The sequence below is a fragment of the Myodes glareolus genome, chromosome 7 (assembly GCF_982192425.1).
Source record: "Myodes glareolus chromosome 7, mMyoGla1.1, whole genome shotgun sequence".
NCBI classification, from domain to species: Eukaryota; Metazoa; Chordata; class Mammalia; order Rodentia; family Cricetidae; genus Myodes; species Myodes glareolus.
The window spans coordinates 103,049,437-103,064,820 of record NC_142032.1 but is presented as its reverse complement, the minus strand read 5'-3'; the positions used below and the strand labels follow the sequence as shown (position 1 = coordinate 103,064,820).

The 15,384-nt window shown below is 51.1% G+C and overlaps 1 protein-coding gene across 4 annotated transcripts in view; it reads left to right on the top strand.

The window, feature by feature from the left end:
- Positions 1-15,384, top strand: part of Pde2a (phosphodiesterase 2A) — an 83,705-nt gene that overhangs the window by 13,170 nt on the left and 55,151 nt on the right. For 2 of the 4 annotated variants that reach the window (XM_085692806.2, XM_085692809.2), the window contains exon 2: positions 13,467-13,539. In XM_085692806.2, the coding sequence (XP_085548932.1) occupies positions 13,467-13,539 (73 nt within the window). Of the gene's footprint in view, positions 1-13,013; positions 13,034-13,367; positions 13,540-15,384 lie in introns of those variants that run through there. The other 2 variants (XM_085692810.2, XM_085692808.2) reach the window with 2 other exon arrangements.

Genomic DNA, 15,384 nt, shown 5'->3' with positions numbered 1-15,384 from the left:
ACACCTCACTCCCCATGCAGGGTAGGGGGAAGGCCTAGTGCAAAGTGGGGGTGGATTAGGGCTAGGAGGCCTGGAAGCACCCCAGGTGATGAAACCTGATCCCCCACCCTGCTGAGTCCCTAACAAAGAGGCTGAGTGAGGGCTGCGGCAGGAGGCATTCAGGCCAGATTCAAACATCCTTTGCAATGGACTCCACGACTGCAGGGCAGGGCTGTGTCTGATTGCCTCTTCACTCAGAGGCAGGCATATCTTGATTTTAAGACTTTTGATGGTCAGTAGCAAAGCCCCTTTGTCACCCAAGGTTTTTCATTTCCCACTGTAAAATGGGGATGCATTTTCTACTTGACTTGAGTGCATATTGAAAGGTCAGTGTGTGTGTGTGTGTGTGTGTGTGTGTGTGTGTATGTGTGTGTGTGTGTGTGTGTGTGTGTGTGTGTGTGTGTGTGAGAGAGAGAGAGAGAGAGAGAGAGAGAGAGAGAGGAGAGAGAGAGGGAGAGGGGTGTAGACCCGAGTGTTGACTCCATCAGATCCAATCCTCCGAAGGGCAGAATCGGATCTGCTTTGTTACTGTTGTGTGGACTTATAGAATTGTACATACTAGGTGCTCAATAAAAGCCTTGTGTGACTGCATTCTAGTTTTGTACACATTTTTCTGCTCCAAATAGATTCTTTCTTCCAAAGTTTATTTTGTTGATTAGTTATTTTTGCATGTATGTGATATGGGGAGATGTGCCATACTCTGCATGTATGGCACATCTCCCCATATGTTACACAGACATGTTACACATACATGTAACTTTGTAGCATTGGTTCTGTCTGCCACTTTCTATGAGATTTCCAAGGATCAAACTCAGGTTGTCAGGTTTGAGCAGCAAGAGACTTTACCAGCTGAGCCGTCTCTTTAGCCCCTTCCTGAGGTTTTGAGAATGCAACAAGTGGAGATCATATGGAGGCCGCATGTGTGGGAGCCTGGCCTTGGTTCTCTGGGCTGAGAACTAACTGACCGATACCAATCCATCAGCAATCCACTTCCAAGGTAGATTTCTGGTGAGGACAGGCTAGGAGGGTTCAGAACCACGGACAGCTCCTACCTGCCGTCCTGAACCTGATCTCCTGGTGGTCCCCAGCAGCGTCCCCGAGGTGGGGAGATCTCCACCACTCACTCTAGGAAAAGGAGGAGCCCCAGTCCAGCACCCTATTATGAGTACTTTCTCAAACTTAGGATATATGAGAGTAGTTAGGGCATACTGACTCAGGTAGAGGGAGGGGTAATAATGCTGACCATACATGTTCTCTGAATTAAATGAGTAATGTTTTAATAGTCATCCATTGGTACCTGGGCATAACATATGACCTTGCCTTTTCTCTTCCTCTGTCAGCCCCAGTGACATACTGAGAACATATCCTTTGTCTTATTCAGTGGTGTGGGTACAATCACAGATGCTGGGGCAGCAAGGTTCCCACCACCACCTTCATTGAACTAAGTTGAACTGAGCTATATATAAAGTAGATGCCACGGTAGACTGGAGAAATCCTGTGTTCCTCTTCACCTGGATTTGAAGGGGTGAGGGGAGGACACAGCTGGACTGGGGTGGAGTTTAATGTATGCCCTCCCCAAAGCCTGGAGTTCTGATTGGCTCTGATCAGCGTTCCTCACACCTCACAGGCCTTGCAAAGCTCAGGAGATGAATTTGTGATGACAGCATTCAGCATTGCTATGACAACCATGATATTAGCCTCCATTGGTGCAGAGGCCGAGGCCAAAGACCCCATTGGCCCTGAACCTTTGTAATTCTGTGTTTGACAGAGGCTATAGCTCGAGGGGCAGCAGAGGAGGGGGATAGAGCTGGGCCAGGGCATGGGGTTGGGCTAGAGTTGGTGAAGTCGTGGGAGCTAAAGGGACCTTGGCCACAGTTATGGCTCTGGTTTTTTCCATTCCTACCTCACCTACCATTTCTCTTCCTTCTACTTTCTTTGAGCCCCTGAACTAGATACCTCGACATTTTCTGCATTCTGGGAGCTGAGTAAGATGGAGGGACATCCTGTTGAGAGATCTAGAAGGATGTATGGTGGCCCAAAGGAGGGTCTAGTTTAACTATGCCAGCACTTTGCTGGGAAAGGGGTACTTCTGGCCCCTGGAGCAGCCTGAAGGTAGGGTGTGGAGCAGAGAGCACAGGGAAGTCCACAGAAGGGAAGTAGTGAGCAATTTATAGTTTGTAGCATGGAAAGGTACCATGTAGATCTTCATTGTTGCTTGCTTGATTTTTAAATGGGAGGCTTTTTAAATGAGAGATGGAAAAATGGTTCCCAGAGGAAGAAGATGACTTGTCCAAGCTTGCTTAGATTGCTAGCGATAGACAGCCTTTTAGGCTACACTAGGCTCCGATTGGAAGCTCTTGCCCCAGTCTTGTTGGCCAGCATTTCCCCAGGTAACTGTTTCCTCCTCAGGCTTGGCAGGATTCATGGGTCACTTTGTTCTTGGTTTGAATAAAATTTGCATAGATTAGGTCTATGTTGAGGGCTTTTCCTGCCTGTGTCAGCCTAGGGTCAGCTGGGTCTGTAGATGGTGGCAGCAGGGTATCCAAGGCAAGGTCTGGAATTCAGAGCATTTGAATTCCTGAATGGTCAGGAAGGAATGAGGGCCAGAAATGGAGCCTGGCGTGGTGGAGCATGCTTTTTGTCCCAGCACTCAGGAGGCAGAAGTTGGGGCATATCTGTGAGTTTGAGGTAAGTCTGGTCTACACAGGGAGTTCCAAAATAGTCACCATTATATAGAAAATCCCCGTTTCAAAACTGGTCCCTGTGCCCCTTACACTCCCCTCCTTAGAGCTCTTCCTGGACCCTGGCCTGATACTGAGCTGAGAGAGTACAGAAAGAGTCCTTTGGCCCCATTGTCCTGCTGAAAAAACTGAGGTTTCAAGGTAACATGCCTCATTGTGGGTTACACCACGGCAGGGGCTGGGCTGGGCTGGGCTGCGGACCCTGGTTTGTCTCCACCTCCCCCACCTTACAGCTCTTTCCTCTCCCCCATCCGCTGTGTAGCATTCCTGGGCCTGCCAGCCTTGATGGATGGCCCTCAGCTCAGCTCGGACACTGGGCTGTGAACCTTCTAATCACTGGTCTTGCCTGGTGCCTCCTGAGCCATTCATCTCCTCCAGCCTTGCTTTTAGCACAGGTTGTGTTGTGTTTTGTTTTTCAGGGGGATGCACAGCAAGGTCTCTTTTGTAGCTGGGCCCCAGTTTCGAGGACCTAGTACTTCGGGAACATTGCCTACACTCCTTTGCTTGGGTGTTAGAAGATTTTCATGGACCTCTTAAGGGCACCTATGCATGTGTACCAACCTACGTACACAGCCACACTAATAAAAGCTTTTGTGTATCAAAAATGTATGGTAACAACGTGGCTGAACTTCACATGTGTAGATTCATTCATCTAGCTGTTTGATCTAATCATTATCCCTTCTATACAGATAGGGAAACTGAAGCTCAGACAGGCTAGGTAACACAGATAGCACATATATGTAAGAAACGGAGGAGGCAGGATTTGAACCCATACTGCACAGCTCACATCTTGTGTTCACAACTCCTGCTCTTCCAGTTTGCTTGTGCATACATGTGCGTGTTCATATGTGAGCTTGTCTACCACATTGGCCCTTGGTCCCGAGTAGTGAGAGTATTAAGCTGTAGAGTGAGGTCAGCTCATTGTTCCCAGGCTGACCCTAGGCTCTCAACCAACTGTTGGCGGTGCTCGGGGGTGAGGTCTTCATGGACGAGGCCACCTGCAAGGCAGCAGGAGAGGAGGCCTGGAGACAGATCGATCATCCCCTCAGCTCAGCCTTCCAGGAACTGCGGCCCAGGGGAGGCTGGCGCCATGGGTCGATTTTCTGGATTGTGGCCCAGAGTCAGTATAGGGTGTGTGGGGTGGAGCTGCAGGGAGGTGGGGCCAGCAATGCCAGGGGCCTCTAGAGGCTTCAATGAGCAGCTCATAAAGTAGAAAATGTCAAGCGTTCCACAGCGCAGAGTGGGCCCCTAATCAGTCTTTACCTCGGTCCTCCTCCAGGAGTTTGCAAAGAGGGAGGCTGCCTCTGAGTGCACCATGCTTCCAGAGGAGTCTGCCAGTGCCCCCACAGTACTAATTAGAGAAACAATTACCACAGGTCCTGGTAAAGGTTCGCATCTGATAGGGAATAGCTAATTACTGTCATATCCTGAGGAGATGGGACTCTCCCCATGGAGTAGCAGTGGCCTTAGGCAGGGCTTGCGAACTCCTTTCTGGGAGGCACTATGAGAGGACAGGGGTCATCCCCTTCCTGGACATCCCTACTAAGATTGCCCAGGATCCTCCATCGGCTTCCTAAGACTTGGATTTAAGATCTGGCTCAGTGCCTGCTGGCTACTGAGGAGGTTAAGGCAAATGGCTTCCCTTTAGGGGTTCAGTTTCCTGTACCTATACCCCAGGCACAAGGTGGACTAAATGAGATGCTGACCGCCAGGTGCTTGTCACTTCTCTTGTCCCAGGAGGACAAGCTACTTTGCCTTCCCTGACCACAGTCTGAGATGGGCAGCTGTGTTTGTTCCTCTATAGCTGCCCGCCTGGCTCTCTGTCCCCAGTGCCCTCAAAGAGTCTGTTGTAGAGGAAAGAAGAACGCAGGAGGTCTGTCTCATTTTAGGCTATGCCATCTCGTTCAGCCTGTAGGGAGAAGCGCCTGCCTTGTCTGGAAGCCTCCAGAGGTTCTATGGGCAGCTGGAGCGAGCAGACACAGGTCCACAAGCCTGCCGGCCTGCTGTTTCTGATACTGCTGTGCTGTGTCCCGATATGGACAGGACAGACACGGACTCCTGGTCAATGCCCTTGCTGAGGGTTTGTGTACAGATGAAGTGGCAGCAAGAGGCTGTTGACATCTGTGTGACCTTTGGGCAGATGGAGAAGGAAAAACCCAGGACTGGGGCCAGCTCAGGACTCTGGTGGCCTCAGTGCCCTTCTCCTCATATTTCTGCCATCTTGTCCCCACTGCAGTCTGCTCTTCCCCCCAGTCTGGTCCTCACTGGCCTCTCTGTCCCCAGCTCTCTCTCCCTTTATTACTGTCACTATATTGCCTTCTGCCTCTGCTCTGTCATGAGTCCATCCGTCCCTTCCACTCCTCAGAGGTTCTCTCCCACTCTGGCATTCAGACCCAGAGCTGAGGAAGCTGGTGCCTCTCCATCACTGGCCTCTGTCCCTGTGTCTGCTGCCCGACACCCATCTTCCTGACCCTGCCTCTGCCTTTTAGTCCCTGATTCCTTTTGTCAGGCTCCGCATGTTCCTCAGCTCTAATCTTCAGGTCTTGTCTCTCGGGTTCTGTGTAGACTTCACCTCTCTGCCTCCTTCCTCCCCTTACAAGCCCTGCACAGTGGCAGGTCCAAGCCTCTAGCTTGAGAGTGGATGTAGTCTGCTCTCTTGCTGGCTGCCTCCGAAACCCCGACAATGCCCTCCGCCTCGCATCATGCCTTGTTGCTAGGCCTTGGGTTGGCAGCACCTGGCTTCCATAGCGACGGGTGCTTAGAAACCGAACACCACATCTCTCAGCCCCAGTACGGGAGTCTATCGAGTGACTTTGGATCAATCAGGAAGTGTGGATGCTTCCAGAACAGGAAAGCAAGAGAAGGAAGGATCATTGCCTTTGTCTTCTAGAGCCTGGGGAGCACTGGGGCAGGAGCAGGAGGGTGCCAGCTGGGAGGCCTTTATCTCTTCTCCCGGAAGCCAGTTTGCCCCATGGAACAGGTGCTTGAGAGCGGGAGGCAGCTGCTTTTAGCTGGCTGTTCCATCATTCCTCGCTGTGTGGATTTAGACAGTGATCTCAGTTCCATTGTAAAACGGCACCAGTAAAGATGAAACAAGCCTTGGCCTGTGGTCACTGGTGGCCCTTTTCTTCCCTTTTTAACTGGCAAAGAAGAGTGAAGGTTCCCAGGCATGGGAGACGGTGCAGAGTGGAGACTGGAGGCGCAAAGAGTGGAGGCTGAGGGCTTCACACATGTAGGGTGATCAGAAAGAACCAAGAGCCATCTCTGGAGATACCCGCCACAGGAGCTCCACGGAGGAGGGACTTGGTCTACTGGTGGTGATGGTGGGGGCTTGCCATGTGCAAAGCTTAGCTTGAACAAATTCTCTTCAGTCTTCAAGGTTCGCTAGAGAGCCAAATGTGAATGAAAACTATTCTCATTCCTTGTCACTGGGGCCCAGGAATATGGCATTGACTGGTTCTTCCTGTCAAGATCTTCATATAGAGGCCACCATGGCCACATAGCCTAAATCCTGGGCTATAAACTTCACCGAAGGCCCCACATTGTCATAGTAGTGAAGAAAAACTGAGTGTCAGGGTGAGAGAGATTCCTGATCCTGTCCTCACTTTCTCCTCCTACCAGGCATGCCTTTAAAACTAAGAACTATAGCCGGGTGCATGCCTTTAATTCCAGCACTCAGGAGGCAGAGGCAGGCAGATCTCTGAGTTCGAGGCCAGCCTGGTCTACAAGAGCTCTCAGGGGTGTCGTTTCTAAGGGCCTCTCTAGAACTCTGAGGACTCCAGGACTTTGAATTCATAGAGTGAACAGTACAAACATTGAGATTTTCTTAGAACACGAGACTGTGCAAGTTCTCGGAGCCTTGAAGCCATAGACCGAGTGCCCGCTGAAAGGTTTCTCAGTTGTCAGAGAACAGGACTTTGGATCTCTGTGACTTGTATTGTCTTGCCTCAGTTTCCCAAACAGACTCTTCTCTGAAAAAGACATATGGAAGGGTGTGTATGGATGAGGGATAGGTTGTCGCCTGGGACACCTTGGGAGCAACTATGTAGATGGGGTTGTACAGGCTATGGACAGCCACCTCAGTTCAGGACCAGCCTATTTATCCAACATTCTTGCAGCTTAGCTTCAGGAAGCCGTGTCTTACATGGTCTCTCCTGGGGAAGGTGTCAGAACAGTCCCCTCCCCTGTTGTAGGAGGGAGGAGAAAGAAGGGGACCTTGTCTTTGTCTGCATGGACAGGGATGTCCGGAGGGTGAGCTTAGTAGGGCTCAGGGATGGGTTAAGTGAGAAGGCAATGGAGTCCAGGAGAGATTGTCCAAGGATTTCTCTTGGATGCCTCTGTACTTCCGTCAGGCTCCCGAGACAATGGGTGGAGTTGGGTACCTGATAGGTCAGAGCTGAGAGCTCCTTCTTCCCTCGACTGCCCAAGGCTGGACAGAAGATAGAATCACTCCAAAGGGATCTGCCTCCTCTCCTGCCTGGCCACTTCCTAATTCCCTTGGGAAGCTGGATCTCAGGAGAGCCAGGCGACATATGATGCTACAAAGGAGCAGCCATCTCTCCCACACAGCTGGGATGCAAGCAGGGTGGAACGGCTAGGAAGAATGAGTTAGAAAGATGTTCCAGTGGGAGGAGAAGGCAGCCTAGAGGGCTCTGGGGGCACTGGACTTTGTGTCGTTTATTCAAGCACCCTATCTTCCAGACGGCCCTGAATCTCATAGAGGGGCTGTCATACCCGGGGCTCTGCTGTGCCCTCGGCTTTACTCTCTGTGCCCAGACTGCTTGGCCATGAGTTTTGGTCTCTGCCTTGAGGAATCATATCCGACTGGAGTGGCCCATGGGGAAATGCAGAACTCAGCAAGTCTCACCGAGGAAGGATGAACAGGCTGGGAAAAATCCTACCCAGTTCCTGGATGTGATTTTGAGCAATGCTAGACCAAGCCTTGTTCTTGAAACTGAGGTCATTGTAGTGAGCAAAACAAAAATGTCCCATCACAGGAGCTGACAGCATGTGGGGGTGGGGCAAAGCTCCTCCACAGTTAAAGGAATGGCAGAAGGCAGTGGGCACCACAGGGCACAGCTTCACCAGGGCATGGCAGGGATTCCAGCCCAAAAGCAGGGCATCCTCTGTGTTCTATGGGCAGCAGGGATTCCTGAGTGAGACCAAGGTTGAGTTGGATAGGAGAGATGACCACAGCAGGGTGGGTATTGGTGAGACAGAGGCACTGAGATCTGCAGGTGTATGTGCATGTGTGTGTATGTTTCTGTGTGTTGTGTGTATGTCAGTGTGTGTGTGTGTGTGTGTGTGCAGGAACTCTGAGAAAGTATACCTGTGTCTGTGGAAAGGCTGATAGTGCTTGGGAGTGTAGGGGTGTGTGTGTGGGGACCCAGGAACAACTTTGTATAGGGGAAGGATTGTGTGGTTCATGGATGATAGAGAGAAGATACTAAGATTTTGGGGGTCTCAGCTGAGATGAGATAAGCCAGCAGATTCATGGGTTCCTTCCTCATGGAGGGCCACGGTATTGACCACAAACAAAGCAAATGTGGATGCAAATGACATGGAAATGGGTGAGACTTGTGGCCGACCCACCCCGTGTCGAACATACATCCCCAGCACTTGTGTGTGATCAGATCCCCTTTCTGCAGGAGCTGCTCTACTTCCGCAGCCATAGCCAGTGGACACACAGACCTGGACATGGAATAGCTGTCATAGGTAACCCTTCTGTCAGGCATAAACTTACAGACACATACACACATGTGCACACATTTGTACATACATGCTTTCAAGTACACACATACTCCTGTGGATAACACAGGCATAACCATACAGACACATACACAGAATATATGTCAGGTTTATAAGGCAGAAGTATCATCCATTAGCCATAGTTTCCTGCTTTTGTACACACCATGCTTACACACCTGGGTGCAGAGCCTCACATAACATACACGTACACATGCACACTCGCGCGCATGCATGCACACATGCACACATGTGACTAGGAAAGAAAATAATAAAGCTTGAGGTATCTTCTGAAAAGGATCCTGAAGCCTCCTTTAGCTCATGGGCTCTGACCCAGGTCATAGCAAGACAGTTTCTCTGTTGAGGAACCGCCTGTGTTGGAAGCTGGTCCTTGTGTACTGTTGTTGGCCTGGCTTACCTGGGCAGGGAAGTTGCTTTCTGCCTTTCTAGGTCTGACTGGGTCTGACCTTCATTCACCTCAACCCCCTGGGCCCTCAAGTGATTCAGGCCAACTTTGTTACTCTTAAGAAGTCTGAGACAAGGGTCAGAGCCCTGCCTGGATTATCCAGGGAGCTGTCATTTGAACCTGTGCCTCCATTGTCTGGCCACAGCCTGCAGATATAGATCATGACTGACAGCAAGCAGGCCCACGATGCAGGTCCTGGTCCTGGAGATAGGAGCAGATATGGGTTCGATAGAAGGTCCATCAGGATCAATTCTGGGAGATGAAGAGATGCTGGAATGGAAACCACCTTCTGACTTAACTAGACTCCTCTTGAGTGCTTCCCACTAGCCTGTGGAGACCCAACAATCCCTGCCCTTACTTTTGGGAGCGCTGAAAAGCCAGAAGGCAAGAAATGGTATCCACTTGGGTCATCTTGGGGGCTATTTCTCAGTGGGTGAGAGTTTTCTGCCTGTGACTGGGGAGAACTGCTTTTTAAATGTATTTATTTACTTTTTAATTATGTGTATATGTGTGTTGAGGGATATGCAATGGGTACAGGTGTTTAAGGAGGCCAGAGGCATCAGATTCCCTGAAGCCGGAGTTAACCACCTGAAATGGGTCTTGGGAATAGAACTCAGGTCCTCTGGTACATGCTCTTAACTGCTCTTTCCAGCCCCAAGAACTGCTTCATCCTCAGTACCTAGCACAGAATAAGTTCTCAACCAATGTTTGGCCATAAGTAAGTGAAGAGACTCATCATCTGCACAGGCAACTTGACCTTGGGAGGGCCTTGAACATGGATGGGGAAGGGGCTGGGAAAAGTTTGAGGAGAAGCCACAAGCTCTGGATGTGGGGAGGAGATAAATATGGCCATACTGAAAATCCAGATGCCACCCTGGAGTCTGGAAGCCTAGGGAAGAGGTATGTGTGGGCATTGCTAGAGAAGCTACGCTTGGGCCGTTGTTCTGCAGTCACAGAGGCTCATTCAAAACGATAAAAATACTGAATATGGACTCTGTGTGGCTCCCTGACCACCTGAACCCTGGCAATGGCTATGTATCTGGGAGCTCCATTTTTTTAAAATGTACAACATGGGGCTAAATCAACCTCAGGCATAGGTCCTGGGTACGCACAGGTCCCGGCACTGTCAGTACTGCAGACACAAGGCAGTGCAGTCCTGTAAGAGGCTGAGGTCAGGGGGGCCCAGGGTGACAGGCTATCAGCTGAGCCACGTTTTCCTTAAATATACTCTCTATGACAGGGGTTTGGAGGAGCACCAAGTATGGTCCTAAGGTAGGGAGATAAGAAGAAGACTGCACCCTTGGGCACAATCATACCACAAGGACATTTGTTCAACTAGGTGCATTGCAGCTTTATTTGTAATAGCCAGAACCTGAAAACAACCTAAAGGCTCTTCAACCAAAGAATGGATTTAAACATGTGGCACATTTACACATTAGAGTACTACTCAGCAGCAAAAACAAACAAACAAACAACAACAACAAAACAATGACATCTTGAAATTTGCATGCAAATAAATGGAACTAAAAAAAAAAAATCATCGTGAGGTAACCCAGACCCAGAAGATGAATATGGTATGTATTCACTCATAAGTGGATACTAGCTGTAAAGCAAAGGATATTGAGACTATAGTCCATGACCCTAGAGAAACTAAGTAACAAGGTGAGCCCTAAGAAAAACATACACAGATCTACATAGAAAGGGTAATAGGCAAGACAGCCTGACAAAATTGGAAGTGTGGGGGTGGGGGGAGAAAGGAAGGCGGAAGGGGAAGAAGAGTGGAGAAGGGAGAGGGGAGGAGAACTTTGAGGGAGTGGGATAGTTCAGATGGAGGAAGGACAGAGATGGAGAGCAAGGAAAGAGATAATTGTGATTGAGGGAGCCATTGTGGAGCTAATAAGAAACCTGGCACTAGAGAAATTTCCAGGAATCCACAAGGATGACCCCAGCTAAGACCCTAAGCAATTGTGGAGAGGACGCCCGAATTGGCCTTGCATGTAGTCGGATTGATGAATATCTTAACTATTACCATAGAACCTTTATCCAGCAACTGATGAAAACAGAGGCAGAGACCCGCAGTGGAGCACTGGGCTGAGCTCCCAAAGTCCAGTCGAAGAGTGGGAGGAGTGAGAATATGAGAAAAGAGGCCAAGACCATGATGGGTTCACCCACTGAAACAGTTTACTGAGCTAATGGGAGCTCACCAACTCCATCCAGACAGGGGAAGAACCAGCATAGGACCAAACTAGTCCCTCTGAATGTGGGTGACAGCTGTATGGCTGGGACAGACTGCGGGGCCACTGGCAGTGGCACCAGGATTTATCTCTACTGCTTGTACTAGTCTCTTTGGATGGATGTCTTGCTTAGCCTAGATATAATAGGGAATATAATGAAGAATTAGTAGTGCTGGCCTTTAACCATGCTGACACCTCCTGGGCACATGTGTCCCATCCTGGGACAAGCCAGTGGCATGTGACCAGGATTGCCAAGCAGTTTGTATACTGGGCCTGGGAATAGTCATCATATTGACCTTTTTATACAGGGGAAACTGAGGCCAGAAAAGGAAGGGAGGGTCTTTGGGAGAGCAGGCAGAACCTTTACATGTCTTAGCCTATGCCATATTCTATTGAAGATGCAATAAAACACATTGACTTGGCCTAGATCATGCCCTCAGCTCCCCAGATGTGACTCCCAGGAAGGGCTTCTCAGACTCCTGAGGTGGCATCCAGAGGACTCTTGGAGCAGATAGCCTCTGGGTGGCTTCTGAATCCAGGGATAGGGTGGCACAGGACAGACCAGCAGGGGTGAATTGCTCTCTGAATGAAAAGTGTTGTTCAAAAACAAGGAATGGGAGGTGTCAGAACTGGTTGACAAGCCAAGGCTGAAAGGTCTGTAATGCCAGATGAGAGATTTAGGCTTTATGGTGCTGGTAGGGAGCCACTAAGGGTTTTGGGCACAGGAATAGGCAGACTCAGAGTCATGCCTCAGCAAGAAGGAGGGAAAACTCCGTGTATGGATGCTCACCCTTTGAGCTACTGGGAAAGCGAGGACATTTCTAAGCCTGTTCCAGGTGTCGGGACCGTGTCCAGCACTGGGCTCAGTGACTCAACACTGAGGAAATTGCTCCCTAAGGGGAAAGGACCCAGATGAATCACATCGGTGAGGTGGGGAGGTTAGGGGCTCACTGAGTCACCTCCCAAGGGCCGAGGGAGAGGGAAATACAGAAAGAGGGGCGGGCAGTAGTGCAGAAAGGAGGACCAGGGAAAGTCAAGGTGAGGTCTGTGAGGAGTCTGCATCTGTCTGCCTCACCATCGTTACAACTTTGAGTTTTCTGGCAATCCTGTGGGACAACCGAGATCCCCCAAGATGGGAAGGGGATCTGGCTAAAGTTATGCTGGCAAAATCAAGTAAGACGCAAATTCACCCTTCAATCTAGACATATCCCATGCCTTAGCCCCTCTTATGGCAAGCAGAGGCAAGAAAACAGGTTGGTTCAGGCAAGGAGTTTCAGCAGGTTGCCTGCCGCTAATGTCCCCTCATCCCTCCAGCCAACTGCGCATGGGGTCGGGGTGCACCGCCGCTAAGAGACACCAGGGGGCGCAGGAGCGTCACGGCTGCCGCAAGCGCCTGAGCACAGAGGCCGCTCTGCGGAGAAATGCGCTCCCAGTTTGCGGGGGTCCCACCGCGGAACTGCGGACTACGTGGCTCTGGGGCTTGCAACCTCTTCAATCTTTCAGAACGGCGATGCAGACCTACCTGGTGGCCTTAGACACCTACTGCCCTCACCCCATACTTGGGAATGGTGCGCCTGTGTGTGTCAGGGAGCACGTGTCTCCTTCACAGATCTGCTACCGCTTCAGGGCTCGCCCCCTTTTGGAGCGACCTCTAAATTTCTCCCTCTGTCTCTGCCTTCTCCACTGGAAGGAGAGAAGGGACCTCAGGGTTCCTGGACTGCACCGCGGCCCTATCCCTCCACTGCGCTGGACTCGGCCTTTGGGCTCTGGCTGGGCTGCTGAAGTCCAAGTGATGGGGAGAGAATGAGGTGCGGCAGTGCACGGGACTCTGGGAGGTGCTCCGCCAAATAGGAGGAGCGGCGATGGGACAAGCGGAGGGCAGCAAAGGCTTAAGAGGCGACCGAGGAGAGGGGATCCCCGTAGCGGACCCGCTGAAGCAGTCTTGGGAGGGTGACGGCCTGGAAGGGGCGAGTCGGCCGGGATCTGGTGGGGGTCCGATCTTCGGAAGCCGTTGAGGTGCTGTCCCTGGTTGCAGGGACGTAGGCGGGGCCTGGAGGCCTGGGGCGGGGCGGAGGCGGGGGCGGGGCGGGACCGGGGCGGACCCTCGCGCGGACCGGCGAAGCGGTTGCGGACGCGCTGACCGAGCGCAGCGGGCCGGCCGGGCTGGCGGGGCGGGAGGGCGTCTGCGAGCATGGTCCTGGTGTTGCACCACATCCTCATCGCTGTTGTCCAATTCCTCAGGCGGGGCCAGCAGGTCTTCCTCAAGCCGGACGAGCCGCCGCCGCCACCGCAGCCATGCGCCGACAGCTTGCAGGTAGGGGGGCCCCCCCATTCTGGGTAACAGGGAGAATCGGGTGTCCGGGGAGAGTCTGGCCAGGGCCAGGTCTTTTGAAGAGCTTATAATCGTCTGCATCATGATCCACCCACTCCTGAACCTTCCTCTAAGAGGGGACCTCAGTTCTGAACCAGTCTTACACTAACTGGGACTGCAGCCATACCCAGAAAGGGGTCCTTGATTCTCCAGCTCACAGCCCAAATGTCACTCTAGTTTCTGATTCCTCCTTGCATCTGGAACCCCTCCATCCCAAGTTCTCAACTTTCAGTCCTCAGTGGGACCCCCGGCCCACTCTGTGCAAACCTGAAACTCCCTCCTCAGGACAACTGGACCCCTTCCCAAGCCTCTGGCCCTGCATGTCAGATTCCAGGCACACCCATACATACTCCCCAAGCCCCTAACTGCAAGAGCCCTACCTCATAAGAAGGACCATCCCCAAACCTGTAACTTCTATTTTATAGCCTCACCCCCCCCTTCTAATCATCTAGAGTCTTCTCCTCATCTTCAACACAGGCCAAGGGTCTCTTAGACCCCAGCTTCTCTCTCACACAGTCCTTCAGTCTCCTGTTGCCTCCCGACCCCTCGATCCTCTCCCATGTGTGACGGTCCCACATTCTTCCAGTTCTCTCTAATTCTTGAGCTTTTTGTCCTCTGCCCTCTGCCGTGTTCTTGTTTAGTGTGTCCTTTCTTGGTCTTTCTTGGTCAGCTCTTCAGTTTCTACAGGTTTCTGCTTGCTCGAGGGTATTTCTGTGACCATGCCTTCCCTATATGTTTGCCTCTACTTTGGGCTGAGGAGGGGACAGGCTCAGAGGGCAGGGCTGGCGTGTCTAGGTCCTCCACCACTGCCTGTCTTCTCAGGCCTGGCATGGGGTGGACTCAAGCACAAGATTTTAAACATGGAGAATGTTGCCCCCAAGGGTGCCCAGCGCATGAGGTGGGATGCTGGCACTTGTGACTTATAAGCCTCTTATTTCTGTTGTCCGGGTGGTATCTGAGGCAGTTGGATTTGTAGATGGAGAAAGAAGTAGACTACAAGATGATGTCCCTCACCTGTGGTGAGGGATGGGTAAGTCTGGGTGTGTGTGTGTTCGTGTGAGTGTTCTTGAATGTGTATAGCATGCATTGGGTGTGCCTTTTGTGTAAGTATGTTGTGCTGTTGCCTGTTGTGTGTTGTGTGTATGCCTGTTGTGCTAAGTATGATTGCATCATTTGAGTGAGATTCTTCATGGGGGATTATGGTATGGAAATGATGAATCTATGGTGTTAACATGCTGTGTGTGGTACAGAGGCAGAATTGTGTGTGGAGTTGTAGCACAGTGTGTGACTCTTATGTGTGCATGTGATTATGTCTGTCAAGGCAGTGTGATGTTGTTGTAGGGACAGCTTGAATGTTGGTGACTGAGTATGTGACTATGGATGAGATTTGGCTGTTAGTATGCAGCCAGGATGAGTCCTAGTGTGGTCCTGTTGGTTTTGAATGGATGCCCTGTGAGAAGCGTGGAGGAGGTTTGTGTCTGGGTGTGCTTGCAGGCTCCTTGATGGCTTAGGATACAGTGGTACATCTTGGGTTTGCTCGGGGTTTATATTCGGACCTATGTGTTGGTGTTTGAGTCCCACATGTCTGTGGTGTTTGTTGATGCAGCTCTGGGCAAGAAAGGGTGCAGCTAAGACCAAAAGATTTGGTTAACCAGGTTGGGGTGGGCAGGAGGAGGCAGTTTGCAGCCTGAGAGATTTGTGTGTCTACAAACGTGTGATATTTTGGCATGACATTAAGCATGCATATTATACGTATATGTCTGCATGTGCCTCTATGTCTGAGCAGTG